Raw genomic sequence first — 12,642 nt, 5'->3', positions numbered from 1 at the left:
CACTATCAAAGACATATAGTCAAGTATATAATGAAAAATCTGAGTTAGACATATTTATATATGTGAATGATCTAATTGCAAATGAAGTAATATCCATAATATTTATTAGAATAGAAAGAAATTGTGTTGTTTTTTTACGGATTAACAAGGGAAGTGACATGTAAACATCATGGGATGAGACTCAAGCCCATATCTAATTAATCGTGAGTAATTGAAACTTGACTCACACTTAAGTAATTTTAAAGAAGATAAAATCAATATAAAGAATCAATTGAACAATCACAAAAATAGTTCAGTTATTAAAATTTGGGCTTTACAACATATTGCATCAGAACTTGAGAAATAAGGAATCAACAAGATATAGGCTCAAACAACATATAATCATCCTCAAATACATAAAAGAGACTAGAAATTTTACAATTTGGAACCCTCGTGATATAGCTCACATCTTTCCTCCTTAAACAATTTTCTCTCAGAGTCACTCACTCCACTCAAGAAGTCTATTTTTTAACCGTGTAACCCTTTTCCATTAGTAAAACAAAAAAAATGTAATTGATGTGTTAAGTAGCATGGTCGTGCTACAGGGAGCGCAACCGTTCTCTCTAGGTGGACAATTTGAATTTCAAATTCAAGAAGCATCACGGTCATGCTTGCTATGGGGGAGCATAGTCATTCTTAGAATCTTGACATTAATGCTCCATTTGTGGGAAATAGAGCACAATCTTCCCAAAATCAGTAGGAGTACACAATCATGCTATATGAAGCATGGTTGTGCTTTTCAATAGTGCTCTCTTTTGGCTCTTTTCCAATGTCTCTTTGCACTGTTCCACATTATTCAAATTTTATCCTGATTGTTGCACACTTCACAAAAATCCATGAATTTTTGTCAATAAACTAATCAAAAATAGAGAAAAATAAGCCCAAAACTCATACTTTAAGTCCACAAAAATTCCTATTTATCAATAGTCCCAAGGGTTAAAAAGTACTTAGATCATAAAGTAAATAAAAGTGGAAGGATGAAATTTGTTCTTAATGGATTTAAAGCATGCATGTGCTAAAGTGTTTATAACGGAGCACTTCTTATAAAATCTACATATATAGGAGTGAAGTGAGGTTACTTCTTGGATTTAAGTATTTGACTCTTAAAGCTCTCATGAAAAGAATACCCAACACAAGACTTTATTAAACGTGTCACTTTTATAATATGTATAATAACATCGAGATTGCATGTATAAGTTATGCACCCGTGTTCTAATGATTATTTGCTTCAACGCTCGTCTACCAAAATATCCGTTATGAGTGAAATCCATGATTCACTAAGTAAAGGTTTAAATAGTAAGATACATTTATTTGAAATTATAATTTTTGAAATAAGGAAATTTGGATATATTTTGAAAATGATGGGGGATTGCGAGAGATTTTCAAAATTAATGAAAATTATGTGTTTATTTATGCAAAGTTGTAAGTATAAGATGCTACTCTTTCTCAAGGATCATGAGATGTGATTCTTCGCCAAGATATACTTTTCCATCGAAGGTCATGAGATTTAACTATTCATCAAAAGAAATGAGATGACTAATAGAACTAATCTACATGCAAAAAAAACATAAGAAAAATATAGAATTCACCAAATTTTTTGCATTCAAATCATTACCTTTCTTTCCTTGTGTGTGAAGAATAAATGAAACTATTATTCTATGAATTGTCATTGACAACACACTTGATTGTGGATGTGATAACCATACCAAGTAACTTCGTTGTATCCTAAAGAGGATCCCGTCAGACACTCTATTACTTTCAATTTTAATAAAAGGTTGGCAAAAATAAATTGAATTTAAAGATTCGTGTTTACCCTCACCTCGAAAACTTGCATCTTCTATCTTCTTTGTTATAGAATCATCATCATTAGTTACACCAACAAAAGTTAAAAGAGAAAATATGTTATGCACTAAAAGTATAAAATAATATTACATAATATATAATAAATTCGTTAACTTTTAAAATAATCACCTTAAAAATCATATTGATGATAATTTCTGATTGGATGAGTGTAAATATACTTTACATTGTCAATGTATTATTACTTTTTTCTTATCAACAAATGTTATTGTTAATAGAAAATTTTTGAATTATTACTATGAGAGATTCTAACCATCAAATCAAATTATAACTCCTCAATACAGACTATTAAACTCAAAGTTAAATACTTAAATTGACACATTCCCTAAAAATAAAAAAATCTCAATCATTATTTAGGTTGGGTTACCCTTTTTGGCATGCTTGTAAAAGTCTAAAATGAAAAATAAATAAACAGGCATTGCCGTTGTCAGTAAACTTTGTTGAACATAATTATTGTCATTTCGAACTACCCTTTTTACTTTTTTAGTTTCCAAATTTAGGTGATTGATTAATTGTTTCCCATCCTAATGCCTGCAGAAAATGAGATTTGGCTTTCAACATTTTATTTACATATCGTAGAAGCAGGAAAGAATATTTAATTTTGCAATTATATACGAAAACGTTTCACCAAAAATGATAACAAAACAAACGGAACAATTAAGTTTCCTTAACTATGCTATATACCAAAACGTTTCAATGTCTGAAGATGAAACAGCCTTTAAAATTGTAACCAAAATTCTAAGTTAATAAAGGAATAGCCAGACGCAAATACAAGTACGAAGTATCTAAAGATGGAGCTACAACAATGTATGTTCCCAGATTCTATTTTTTTTGTACAACATAACCTATACGAACTACGAAGGGACGCGATGCTTTAGCCTCTAGCCACCAGCCAGTATTTATAAAAACAAGAAGGTTGATGTATTACTTCTATTTTCATTGCAAACAGCCCCAAACATAGCTTAGTTTCTGTTCAAACTGTTCCTCTATTGCCATCACAGCCCAAAACTGAATATATTACCCTTCTAGAAGCTGAATGCTTCCATAAGAAAATATGCTTCGTCCCACTTATGTTAATGCATTAATTTGGGAACTTTTTTGGGATCAAGATTAAGTATACTTCGATCCTCAATTTATCATACAATATGTGCATAACTTTTAATCAATCTCACCCTCTTCTACATCATTTACAGGATTTGGAATACAAGGTGGCTCTCCTTCCTCCTCTTCATCGTCGGCTTTGATATATAATCCTAGTTGTTCCAAGGGGTTACTACTCCCAAACTTGAAACTACCCAGACCATCCTGAGAGTGTGCAGGACTCGTCTCATCTACAGAACTTGGCAATTGCTCAGCAGGTACAGCTCTAAGCATTTCCAAATCTTCGAGAATCCGAGAATTCTCATTGATTTCAACAGTCTTTTCCATCTGCGCAGATGCCAGTACATGCTCCAATCAAATCCAGAGTAAACAAGCAAATAGATGTATTTTTGGCGAGAAACTGTTATTTACCTGGAGCAATGCTTGCCGTGCAGCTTCTCTCTCAAGCTCCCTTTTTCGTCTGGCTTCTGCAGCAGCTTCTTCTTCTGCCCGCTTTCGAGCATCTTCAGCTGCCTTTGCTTCTGCTTGTAGCCTTGCCTTTTCTGCTCGATAATGAGTTGGATCAACAGAGAGGATTAGTTATTAAACAGTCGTCTGGGCAAATCACTTTTATAATAGCACACAAGTATGATGCTTAAAGCACCTTTCTTTTGCTCCATCTCCAGTTTCTCCCTTTCCTGGCGCAATTTCTCAGGATCCCCCTTTTCACCCTGACCCAATTGAAGCAAATCAGAATACAGATTCAACAATGATCAGAAGGATAACATGAGTATAGCAAGTTTCGTGGAGAGCTCAAACATGAGATTTAACTTACCTGTGTGAGTGTCTTTTCTCGAGCTTTCAAGATGGTATCAAGAAATCGTTTCTTCAATACAGCAGCTCGATAAAGTTTATCGGGTGAGACCTGTCTCTCAGTTGGAGCACTGTCCCCTACAACATTGAAAAGATTATCAGTGTGTAATCATCCTACATAACAGTAAAACAATATCTTCCAAAATCCACCCACTCTTACCATCTTGTTGGCAATCAGAATCAAAAGAACTTGGCTTATGCTGAGAGTTATCCTCAAGTTGATCTAAGCCACTAACAGATTCTGTGTAAGAAATAAAGGGTCAGAGTCTAAGTCAGTATAGCAATGGCCAAGAAACTTAGTTGTAAATAATATTAAAGGATAACTAACACAGTTCACGGCTAGCAAGTAGCAAGTACAGAAATATAAACTTATCACAACATTGATAATATTAGTCAAGTAATAGTCCCTAATCCAAGTCTGAAATGTATCAATAAGAACATACAGAGATGGTTTCACATCAAATCATTGTTACTTGAAAATAAGGCTTATAAATCATAATAATTACTGTATATAATTAAAGTAACAGGAACCTTTTCATTGACTTTCTTACACTTCACTTGGGTGCTCTTTCAAATTACTTTTTGAGAATACTGTTCAGTTTCATTAAGTTTGACAATGTTTACAAAAAACAATTCATTTTAAAAGTTTTTATTTTTAGTAAAGTTTGGTGTTGAGTCTTGACAACTTGTTCAGAGTTTATGCATGCTCTCAATTCCAGAAACTCAAATATGATTTAGGCTTAAATTCCCAAAATTCAGCATTACTTTCCCCAAAACAATATGAAGAGCATATCAAGATCAACTAAACCTTTTTTCCTGCTAAATCTTGGTAACCCATGTGTTTATTTTGGGGTCATTATAATATTCCATCACTAGTCTGACATGTTAAATGGTATTTCTCCGATGAAACTATTTTGGTATTTCATCAAGGGTTCATTCGATTACACAAGCTCACTTAAAGCTATCAAATCACAAATGCCACAGTTTTACTGAGAGACAACAGAAGGTAATGGCGCAGAAAATGTTGGTGTACTCTTAGCTCACAAGAGTTTATTTCTACAATATGCTATCTTTAAAATGATCGATAATCAATATGAATCCTCAAAAATCAGTTCACCAAAGGGCAACCTCAGCAGTCAGATTATGCTAAAAATATTAACTTGCAGCACCAGGATTACAGAAAGCACAGTATGTATGGCACTGACTAAAGATATCCAACTAAGAATCTACAGAAAAAGATATTGTGGAATAAACAATCCATGCAACACAAACAGGAGACAAACAATGGGAGGGAAGAGTCGAGTTTTAGTTGTGTAAGTTGACCTCTGTTTCATATTGCAGATCATACTAGATCAACTTTAAATAGCACAAAATGACAAATAATTACTCACGATTTCTTTCAAGAGTAGCAGCAGCCATGGTCATTTCATCCAACTGAGCTTCAGAACCCAGATTTTCTGGTGCCTGAAGAAGAACTTCAATGAATAATTATACTATATATAAAAAAAATCATACAGGATCTATAACAACACCCGCAATCAAACAATAAAAATTAAGAGATTACTAAACAAAAATAAAATCTCATAATAATCAAACAAGACCTTTGCTACATTTGCTGGACTTGCTTTAACATCATCGGCTTCGCTATCAGAAGAACTATCAGAGTCTGTATCTGCAACACAGACATTATACATGGCCACTAATTAACATAAAAAAGCCTTCGAATTAAACATCAAAAGCAAAAATACAGGCACATTAGCCCTAGAAATTACTTTGGACCTAAAACGTAATGCAACAGCATGCGCTACCCATAAAGAACTATTGATGAGGGAGAGAGTCTTATCCTTATTGAAAACAAAAAAAAATGCTATGAAAATGTACAACAAGAAAAAGAAGTGTGTTTGTGTGTGTGTGTGTGTGTATTCTGCAAGCAGTTAGTAGCAAACTTGTGATCTATTCAATATTTTTTTATGAAAACTTAACTGACATAATCCTTACATGTATTATGAAATAAGAAATACATCTACTTGCAAAAGCACGCACCAAACACAATTATCAAGTGCTACATTTAAATATTGGCACAAAAAAAATACACAGAGCACAACTTTCTCTCCCTAAATAAGTTTAAAAATAAAATGACTAAAGTTCAATTCAATTGTAACATCCCAAATTCTTAAAATCCTTTTATCCAAGATGGAGTTCCCATTTACAAGGTTTATTTTGCCTTGAGTGGGGGAGTAAGAAGATAATCGATTACCATTCTTGGAAACTTAGGCCAAAAACCAAACCTCTGGGAGTGCCAGCCAATACACCGAGAGAAACACCATCAACATTTGTTTAGAGGTGAGTAGAACAACCTCTCTTCTAAACTTCAATTGGAGTTTTTGGTAAGAGTAATTGGGGATATATGTGTAACCTAATGATTTCTTGGGGAATGAGATTTCCATTGGGTTTTGACAAGAAAATTGGAGATTTTTCAGGTGGTTTAAGTGTTTGTTTGAAATATTATTGTAGGTTTGTTCTCTAATGGAATTGATTTCTGTGGTGGTGGGTGGGGGTTGAATGCCCCATTGTTAGTCATTCAGGATGGCAACGTTTATTTTCTGGGAAGGAATTACAGAATACATTCTATTCTGAAAATACAATGAGATAAAACATACCTCCATCTAGGATGGAGAAGGCAGACAGATACCTAAAATTTGAACTTGTGATGGGATACGAGATACCTCCATCCGGACTGGGAAAACAAATATTTGATTATTGAACATGCCTACAACTGGGATGAGATAAGAGTTACTTCCATTTCGGATGGGAAAAACAGTAGAACGCCATTGTATGAAAATGAGCTTATAAACCTTAGAGAATCTGAAATTCACACTGATTCCAAAAACCAAAGGGTCAATTTAAGTGATTCCGGGAATCACCGGGTCCTGTTTACAACTAAATGCTTTGGGTATGGATGTCCAACTTTTTAAATCATTTTTTTCTTTTATTATGAAGTGGATAGTGCATACTTGAATTAAAGAATTTTTTTATGAGTTTATTTTGTAGATACCATGGTTGAGTTTTTCTATTATTGCATCGGCTAAGAACACAGTTTGCAAACTCCCTTTTTTTTTAACTTGTTTTATTTACTGGGATTCTATCTCACTAAAAGTAATGTTTCCAAAATCCAGAGAAAGACAACATCGGTGAGGAGACATGAATACTCGGTATTTCCTTAACTTAGTTTACTTTTAGATTGGTTAGTATTTAATTTGAATAAATGGTCGCTTGTGTCTGAATAAGTATAGTTCTTTAATATGTGGATTAGCAAGTAGATGCCCCAATTTTGGGTATATTGATTTATTTTCCTTAAAAACTTGTTCATTTGCTATTTTCAATATGAATGAGGAATTATTTCAAACCTTGTTTTGAAAATTTAAATTTTGGATGAATAATTTAATTACTATCATTACTTATTTTTATTGTAACAATGGGTGTTAAATCAACATACAGAAGAAATGTCATGACTTAAAATAGCCATCCTAGTAAGATTTAACCATCTCTTCCCTCTGACTTCTCTTTCCTCTATCCATCTAAAGGACAATCTCATCCTAAGAGGTGACATCACAATATAGCTAATATCCATTAACATATATATCAATTATCAAATATGATAAGACTTACAAATCACCTGCCAGCCACCACATGATTTAACATTAAAATGTGAAAACTCACTCCCTTATTTGACAACCAAGCAATTGCTTTCTATGTGATAGCAAAATGCAATTCACTTGTTTTCACTTTGCATACATGTTAACATAGACTTCAAAGATTATTTTCTAAAAATACATTATAACAAATGAGCCAACTAAATATGAAATTGAAGGTAGACATACTACACTGGTCATGTAATCAAATCCATCAACCACTGTCACATTCACATATGATATGATGAACTAAGATTTTTAATTAACTAATTGTCACAAAAAACATGGTGGTATTGGCATGACGGTAGTAAAATAAGCAGGCACCCCATTTCCCTTTTTCAGCATGTTGGGGCACTCTGCTGAACTCTGAATTAATTGACAGTGATAAGTAGTTCAAATTATAGGACAGCAGCACGTTTCTTAGTTGTCAGGTAGCATGCAAAATTTGGAGTAGGTTTTCAGAGTATTTGGAGAAGCTCTATTGTGCACATATAGATATAGATAGTAGCTGCTAGTAGCACAAATGAATGATATTTCTTTTGTTATGAAATTAAGAAATACACAGATGGAGGATCACATAATCTTGAATTAATATGAAAATTAAAAAGCATGATATGCATAATGCAAACATATTGTTTTTCTGAAATATCCATCTTCCAAAACCATCAACAACAAAAGACTGGAGAAAAAATTACAGGTTTAAAAACATCAGAAGGAATTCAAGCTACATTTAGGGGCATTACTTGATTAAATAATAAGATATTTCCAGTGTCATGTACCAAATATATCCTATTCCTATAGTAAAATCTCCACAGACAAAGGAACCACTGTCACTCTAAGTATTCAAGAACATCATAGGGAAATTTAAATCTTACTTACCATTTGAGCTGCCTGGGCTTAGGCTTTTGTTCACTCTGTAAGTTGTATCCTTTTCAATCTCCACATGAGAATAGCTTGACACAGGGGGCTCATTTCCACCAATGTCCACCTCTTCATCCGCTGGATCATTACCTACAAGTAGAACAAATTTAAATACAAAAAAAAATACAGTATCCATTTACATGTGTACACACAGACACAAACACAACACCTTTAAATGGTTGCAATGAGGAATTGCTTGGTCCAGAATCATTCAACACCTGCAACAGAAAACAGATAACCAGAAGTCAAATCATGTGTGTGTAAGACTGACATCCCATTGTGGAGAAGGAGATGGGTATACTTCAAACACAATGTGATAATAGCTTAATTTATTAAACGGTTAAGTAGTAGGGAGGTACCTCTACTTCACATGCTTCAACTTTTGCTTTGTTCTTTTGCTTCTCTTGCAAAAAGTCATCCAAAAGCTTTCGTAATGTGAACAGGGTATCATCACTGAGATCATCAATATCGATCTCAATCTCGTCATCTCCACATTCTCTACCATTTGAACTATGTTCTTTTAAGAAATCAATGATATGCATAGGCATTTCTCCCAGAAGAGACTCCAATTCTCGACCTAGATCATGCTTCTCTTGATCCGACATAACCTTCTTTGTAGGTGGCATAACTTTAGGTTGAGGGGGTAATGAGGCAATTTTCCTCTTTTTTGAAGGAGGCGCTTGTCTTTTAGTTTTTACACCTTCACTATTGTCTGGCTTTGCAGGTATTGGCAGAACATCACTTTTTGGCAGTTTCTTCTCAATTGCTTTCCATCTCAACTCAAAATATTTATTGAGGGTATCAGCCATGAGATGGACATCATTCCCAGACGGATTATAGTTCATTGCATTTGAAAATGTAAGCTTAACATCATCAGCAAATTCCAGTGGACCAGCATATTCTCCAGCAGCTAACTTGCTTTTTACTGTTCCCAAATCCATTGGACGCTTAATAATAGTGAAATAATCCGGAAGATTCAACTTCACCACATCCACAGGGGTCTTGAAAACCCAAGCATACTGGTGACTCATCAACCGTTTCAACAGCAACTCACAATCTTTCATCAACATAGCATTCGCAGTGGACGGTGAAGCAGACTGCACTGCAGACTCAAACTTCCCAGAAGAACCCCGGTTCCATCCACGAGACTTCTGATTCTTATTACCCGACGGCTTCACTTTATTCCCCGGTGCAGAACTGGACATTGATGGCTTTTTATCCCTTTCCACTCGATGCCCATTATTCCCATTACTACAGCTGAGAATATCACTGGAGGACGACAATGCAACACCATTCGTCCTCTGCTGTTCGATTTTCTTCTGAAGCAGCCGAATCTGCTCAAGCTCAGACCTCAACCTTTGCACCAGATCTTTTCTCTGAGAAAGTGGCATATTCGACAAGGGAACAACTTGCACGGGAGCACCAAACGCATCATGGCGACTCGAATTCAAACTAATACATTTCCTCGTGGGGATACTCGAATCCTCCGAAACTGTAATTTCGGTATCTATTCTTCCCGAGCTACCAGAACCCTCAGATTCACCAGCAGTATCTAGTGCATTCCCAAAATAACCCCCAGACAGCCTACTCTTCGATATCACCATGTTCAATTATTCAATCAACCAAAAACCGCAGCTCCCCAACAAAACCCAACGGCCAAGTGCAGTTCAGGATTACTGTTGAAAGTTACACAGTAATTAAATTAATGAAACAAACTAAAAAAAAATCAATACCGTGCTCTCTGCTACTTGGAACCCTAGTACAAAAGGGGGAAGACAAGACACCGAAAATTAAAGAAACAAACAAACTCAATAAGTGCGAGAAATTCAAATCCCCCTTTTTTTATTAACTCTAACAACAACAAGAAACACACTGATATACAACTGGTGTAGGTAATTACTACACAGCTTCCACCACAGAGGTTAACTTCAAAATGGAACCAAAGACCCAAATCAATTACCAGCTACTAACTGAAAGCAGCGAAATTCGAAGTCCTTTCTTCTATTCAGGGGAACAGCGAATTCAGACGCGGCGGAGATAAGAACCCGAAGAGGAGAAAACTCGGCGAGCTAGGGATGGAGATCGCGGCTCGAGTGAAACCCTAGCTGAATTTGCAGAAAACGCGTTTTACTGAAAGCGGGAACTTAACCGGAGAAGAAGAAGAAGAAGAAAAACGACGTCGTTGCAGAGGGGACGTTTGTGGTTGAAACGAAGGAGACGAGAGTGAAGCGAAGAACATAAGCTCAGCTCTCGTCTCCTTTAATATAATAATAATAAAATAATAATTCCGCCTTTCCTTGCAATTTGCATCGCTTGATAACGAGTCTCAGCCGTACGATGTACAGTTAACGGATGCGATGCGACCTGGTGTTGAAACTTGTGATAGAGACCGAATTTTTTGAATAATTTGGTTATTATACACAATTTATTATCTTTAGGTTAAATTAATTAATTAACTGGTTTTAAACGATTTGAACTTTTTTAACTACGTCTTTAGAAAAAAATAATTGTAATTGATTTCATAATGTTGTCAAATTATTTTTTGTAATTGAGACTTGAAGTTAGTTAATGACGATTAAAATTGTAAAAAAGAGGTATTTTTTGTGGTTTTAAAAATTTTAGAGACTCAATTAAATAAAATTTGCATGATTAAGTATCTAATTATAATTTTTTTAAAACTTTATTGGGAATCAATTTAAAAATAAATATAAAAGAAATGAATAATTAAAAGAATGAGTATACAAATAAATATAAAAGAAAGAGCGAGAGAGAAATAGGTGGTTAAAAGAGAAATATAAAATATGTGTAGTTTGTTTGTTTGCACAATTGAGAAAAGAGGATGTGTGTTAGATATTGAAGCAACTAAAAGTATGTTGGAATAGGCATTGTGTCCATATTGAACTAAAGAATCATACTTTTTCAAACAAAAACAATTATGTTTATGTGTAGCTTTGATCTCAACTTTCATTTGTGTTAGACCCAATTGTTTTTCAAACACACACTAATTACTTTTAAGTTTAAACTTTTTGACATCAAAATAAGAAAAACGATAAAGACTTGCATGGACTAAATTGATTGTGAGGTGTTGGACACATTTGATTTAATCAAATGTTGTCACTTCATTGAAAATATTATAAATTGAAAACAAAATTTTTTAAATTGAATCACAACCACCAAAATTATATTTGTATAAAAAATTGTAGCTTATATTTATATAAAAAAAATTGTATGTGAGTGTGTAATAAACATTCCTCTATCAACTTATTTGTAATATATATAAAATTTAGGTTAAATGTTAATTTTAATCCTTTATATTTTAGTATTTTTACATTTTAATCTTTTGAATTTTAAAAATTTTATTTTGATTCTTTATGTATTTGAAGGGTTTTGTTTTAGTCTTTTTTTTTAGCATAAACGTCAAATATATAAATAAAAAAGTGTGATGTATTCTTTTATGCTAATTGAGAAGATGATATAAAAAGTTAATTAAAACAACCTTATTTCAAATGGTATCTATGTTGTTGAATTTACCAATGATAGATGTTTTATCAAATTACAACATGTATTTGAAGTAAAGTAGCAAACCAGAGAAAAAAAACATATTTGTATATTGCCCATAGATTTTTTTTTTAAGAAAACTAATTGTTTCTTTCCACAGAATAAAGAAATAATAAAAACTAATTGTTTTGTATATTGTCCTATGAATATTGGCAAATTATTTTACAAGTGTGACTGACAGCTAATATTGTTGAGGGTTGGATCTGAATAATAAAATTGGTTTTAGGTTTGGGAGATGTGAGATTCGGATCTGGCTGTGGTCGGTGGGATCAGCACGATCTACTCTTCTAGACTTTCTATTCTTATTTCATTTCTTTATATCTTATTTTATACCTTTAGACATTTTGAATAAAATGAAATAGATTTTTTTGTCAGGAAATAACCAGAGAAATGAAATTTAGATGTAAAAATTAAATCATGGAAAAAAAAAATTTATTTTCGTTTTTAATTTTTTTGGAACGTTTCGATTAAAAAATCATTATTGTTTTTATTATACTAAATGGGAAGTTTCTATACTTGTATTAGTTGTATTTTGTATATGAGTTTAATTTTAATTTACCCACTTGAATTCACCAGTGACTTGAACTTATCTACTTTGACCGGGTACTATATGAGTATT

At 33.4% G+C, this 12,642-nt stretch overlaps 1 protein-coding gene across 2 annotated transcripts; it reads right to left on the bottom strand.

Annotated features, from left to right (window-relative positions):
- Positions 1 to 2,626: 2,626 nt before the first annotated feature.
- Positions 2,627 to 10,734, bottom strand: LOC100780012 (transcription factor GTE8). Of its 2 annotated transcripts, XM_006598988.4 has the most exons (11): positions 10,426 to 10,734; positions 8,825 to 10,141; positions 8,635 to 8,683; positions 8,424 to 8,555; positions 5,454 to 5,524; positions 5,244 to 5,316; positions 4,013 to 4,093; positions 3,815 to 3,930; positions 3,644 to 3,710; positions 3,412 to 3,542; positions 2,627 to 3,327 (listed from the first exon to the last, which is right to left on the bottom strand). In XM_006598988.4, exons 2-11 carry the CDS (start codon positions 10,067 to 10,069, stop codon positions 3,058 to 3,060), a joined length of 2,235 nt encoding a protein of 744 aa, XP_006599051.1. In that variant the 5' UTR covers positions 10,070 to 10,141; positions 10,426 to 10,734; the 3' UTR covers positions 2,627 to 3,057. The 2 variants fall into 2 exon arrangements, with proteins under 2 accessions (XP_006599051.1, XP_003548539.1); XM_003548491.5 differs by having other exon boundaries at positions 8,825 to 10,734.
- Between the last annotated feature and the right edge of the window lie 1,908 nt (positions 10,735 to 12,642).

This window comes from Glycine max, chromosome 16 (genome assembly GCF_000004515.6).
Source record: "Glycine max cultivar Williams 82 chromosome 16, Glycine_max_v4.0, whole genome shotgun sequence".
Lineage (NCBI taxonomy): Eukaryota > Viridiplantae > Streptophyta > Magnoliopsida > Fabales > Fabaceae > Glycine > Glycine max.
Note: the sequence above shows the minus strand (reverse complement) of the source record. Positions and strands in the feature narration are given on the sequence as shown.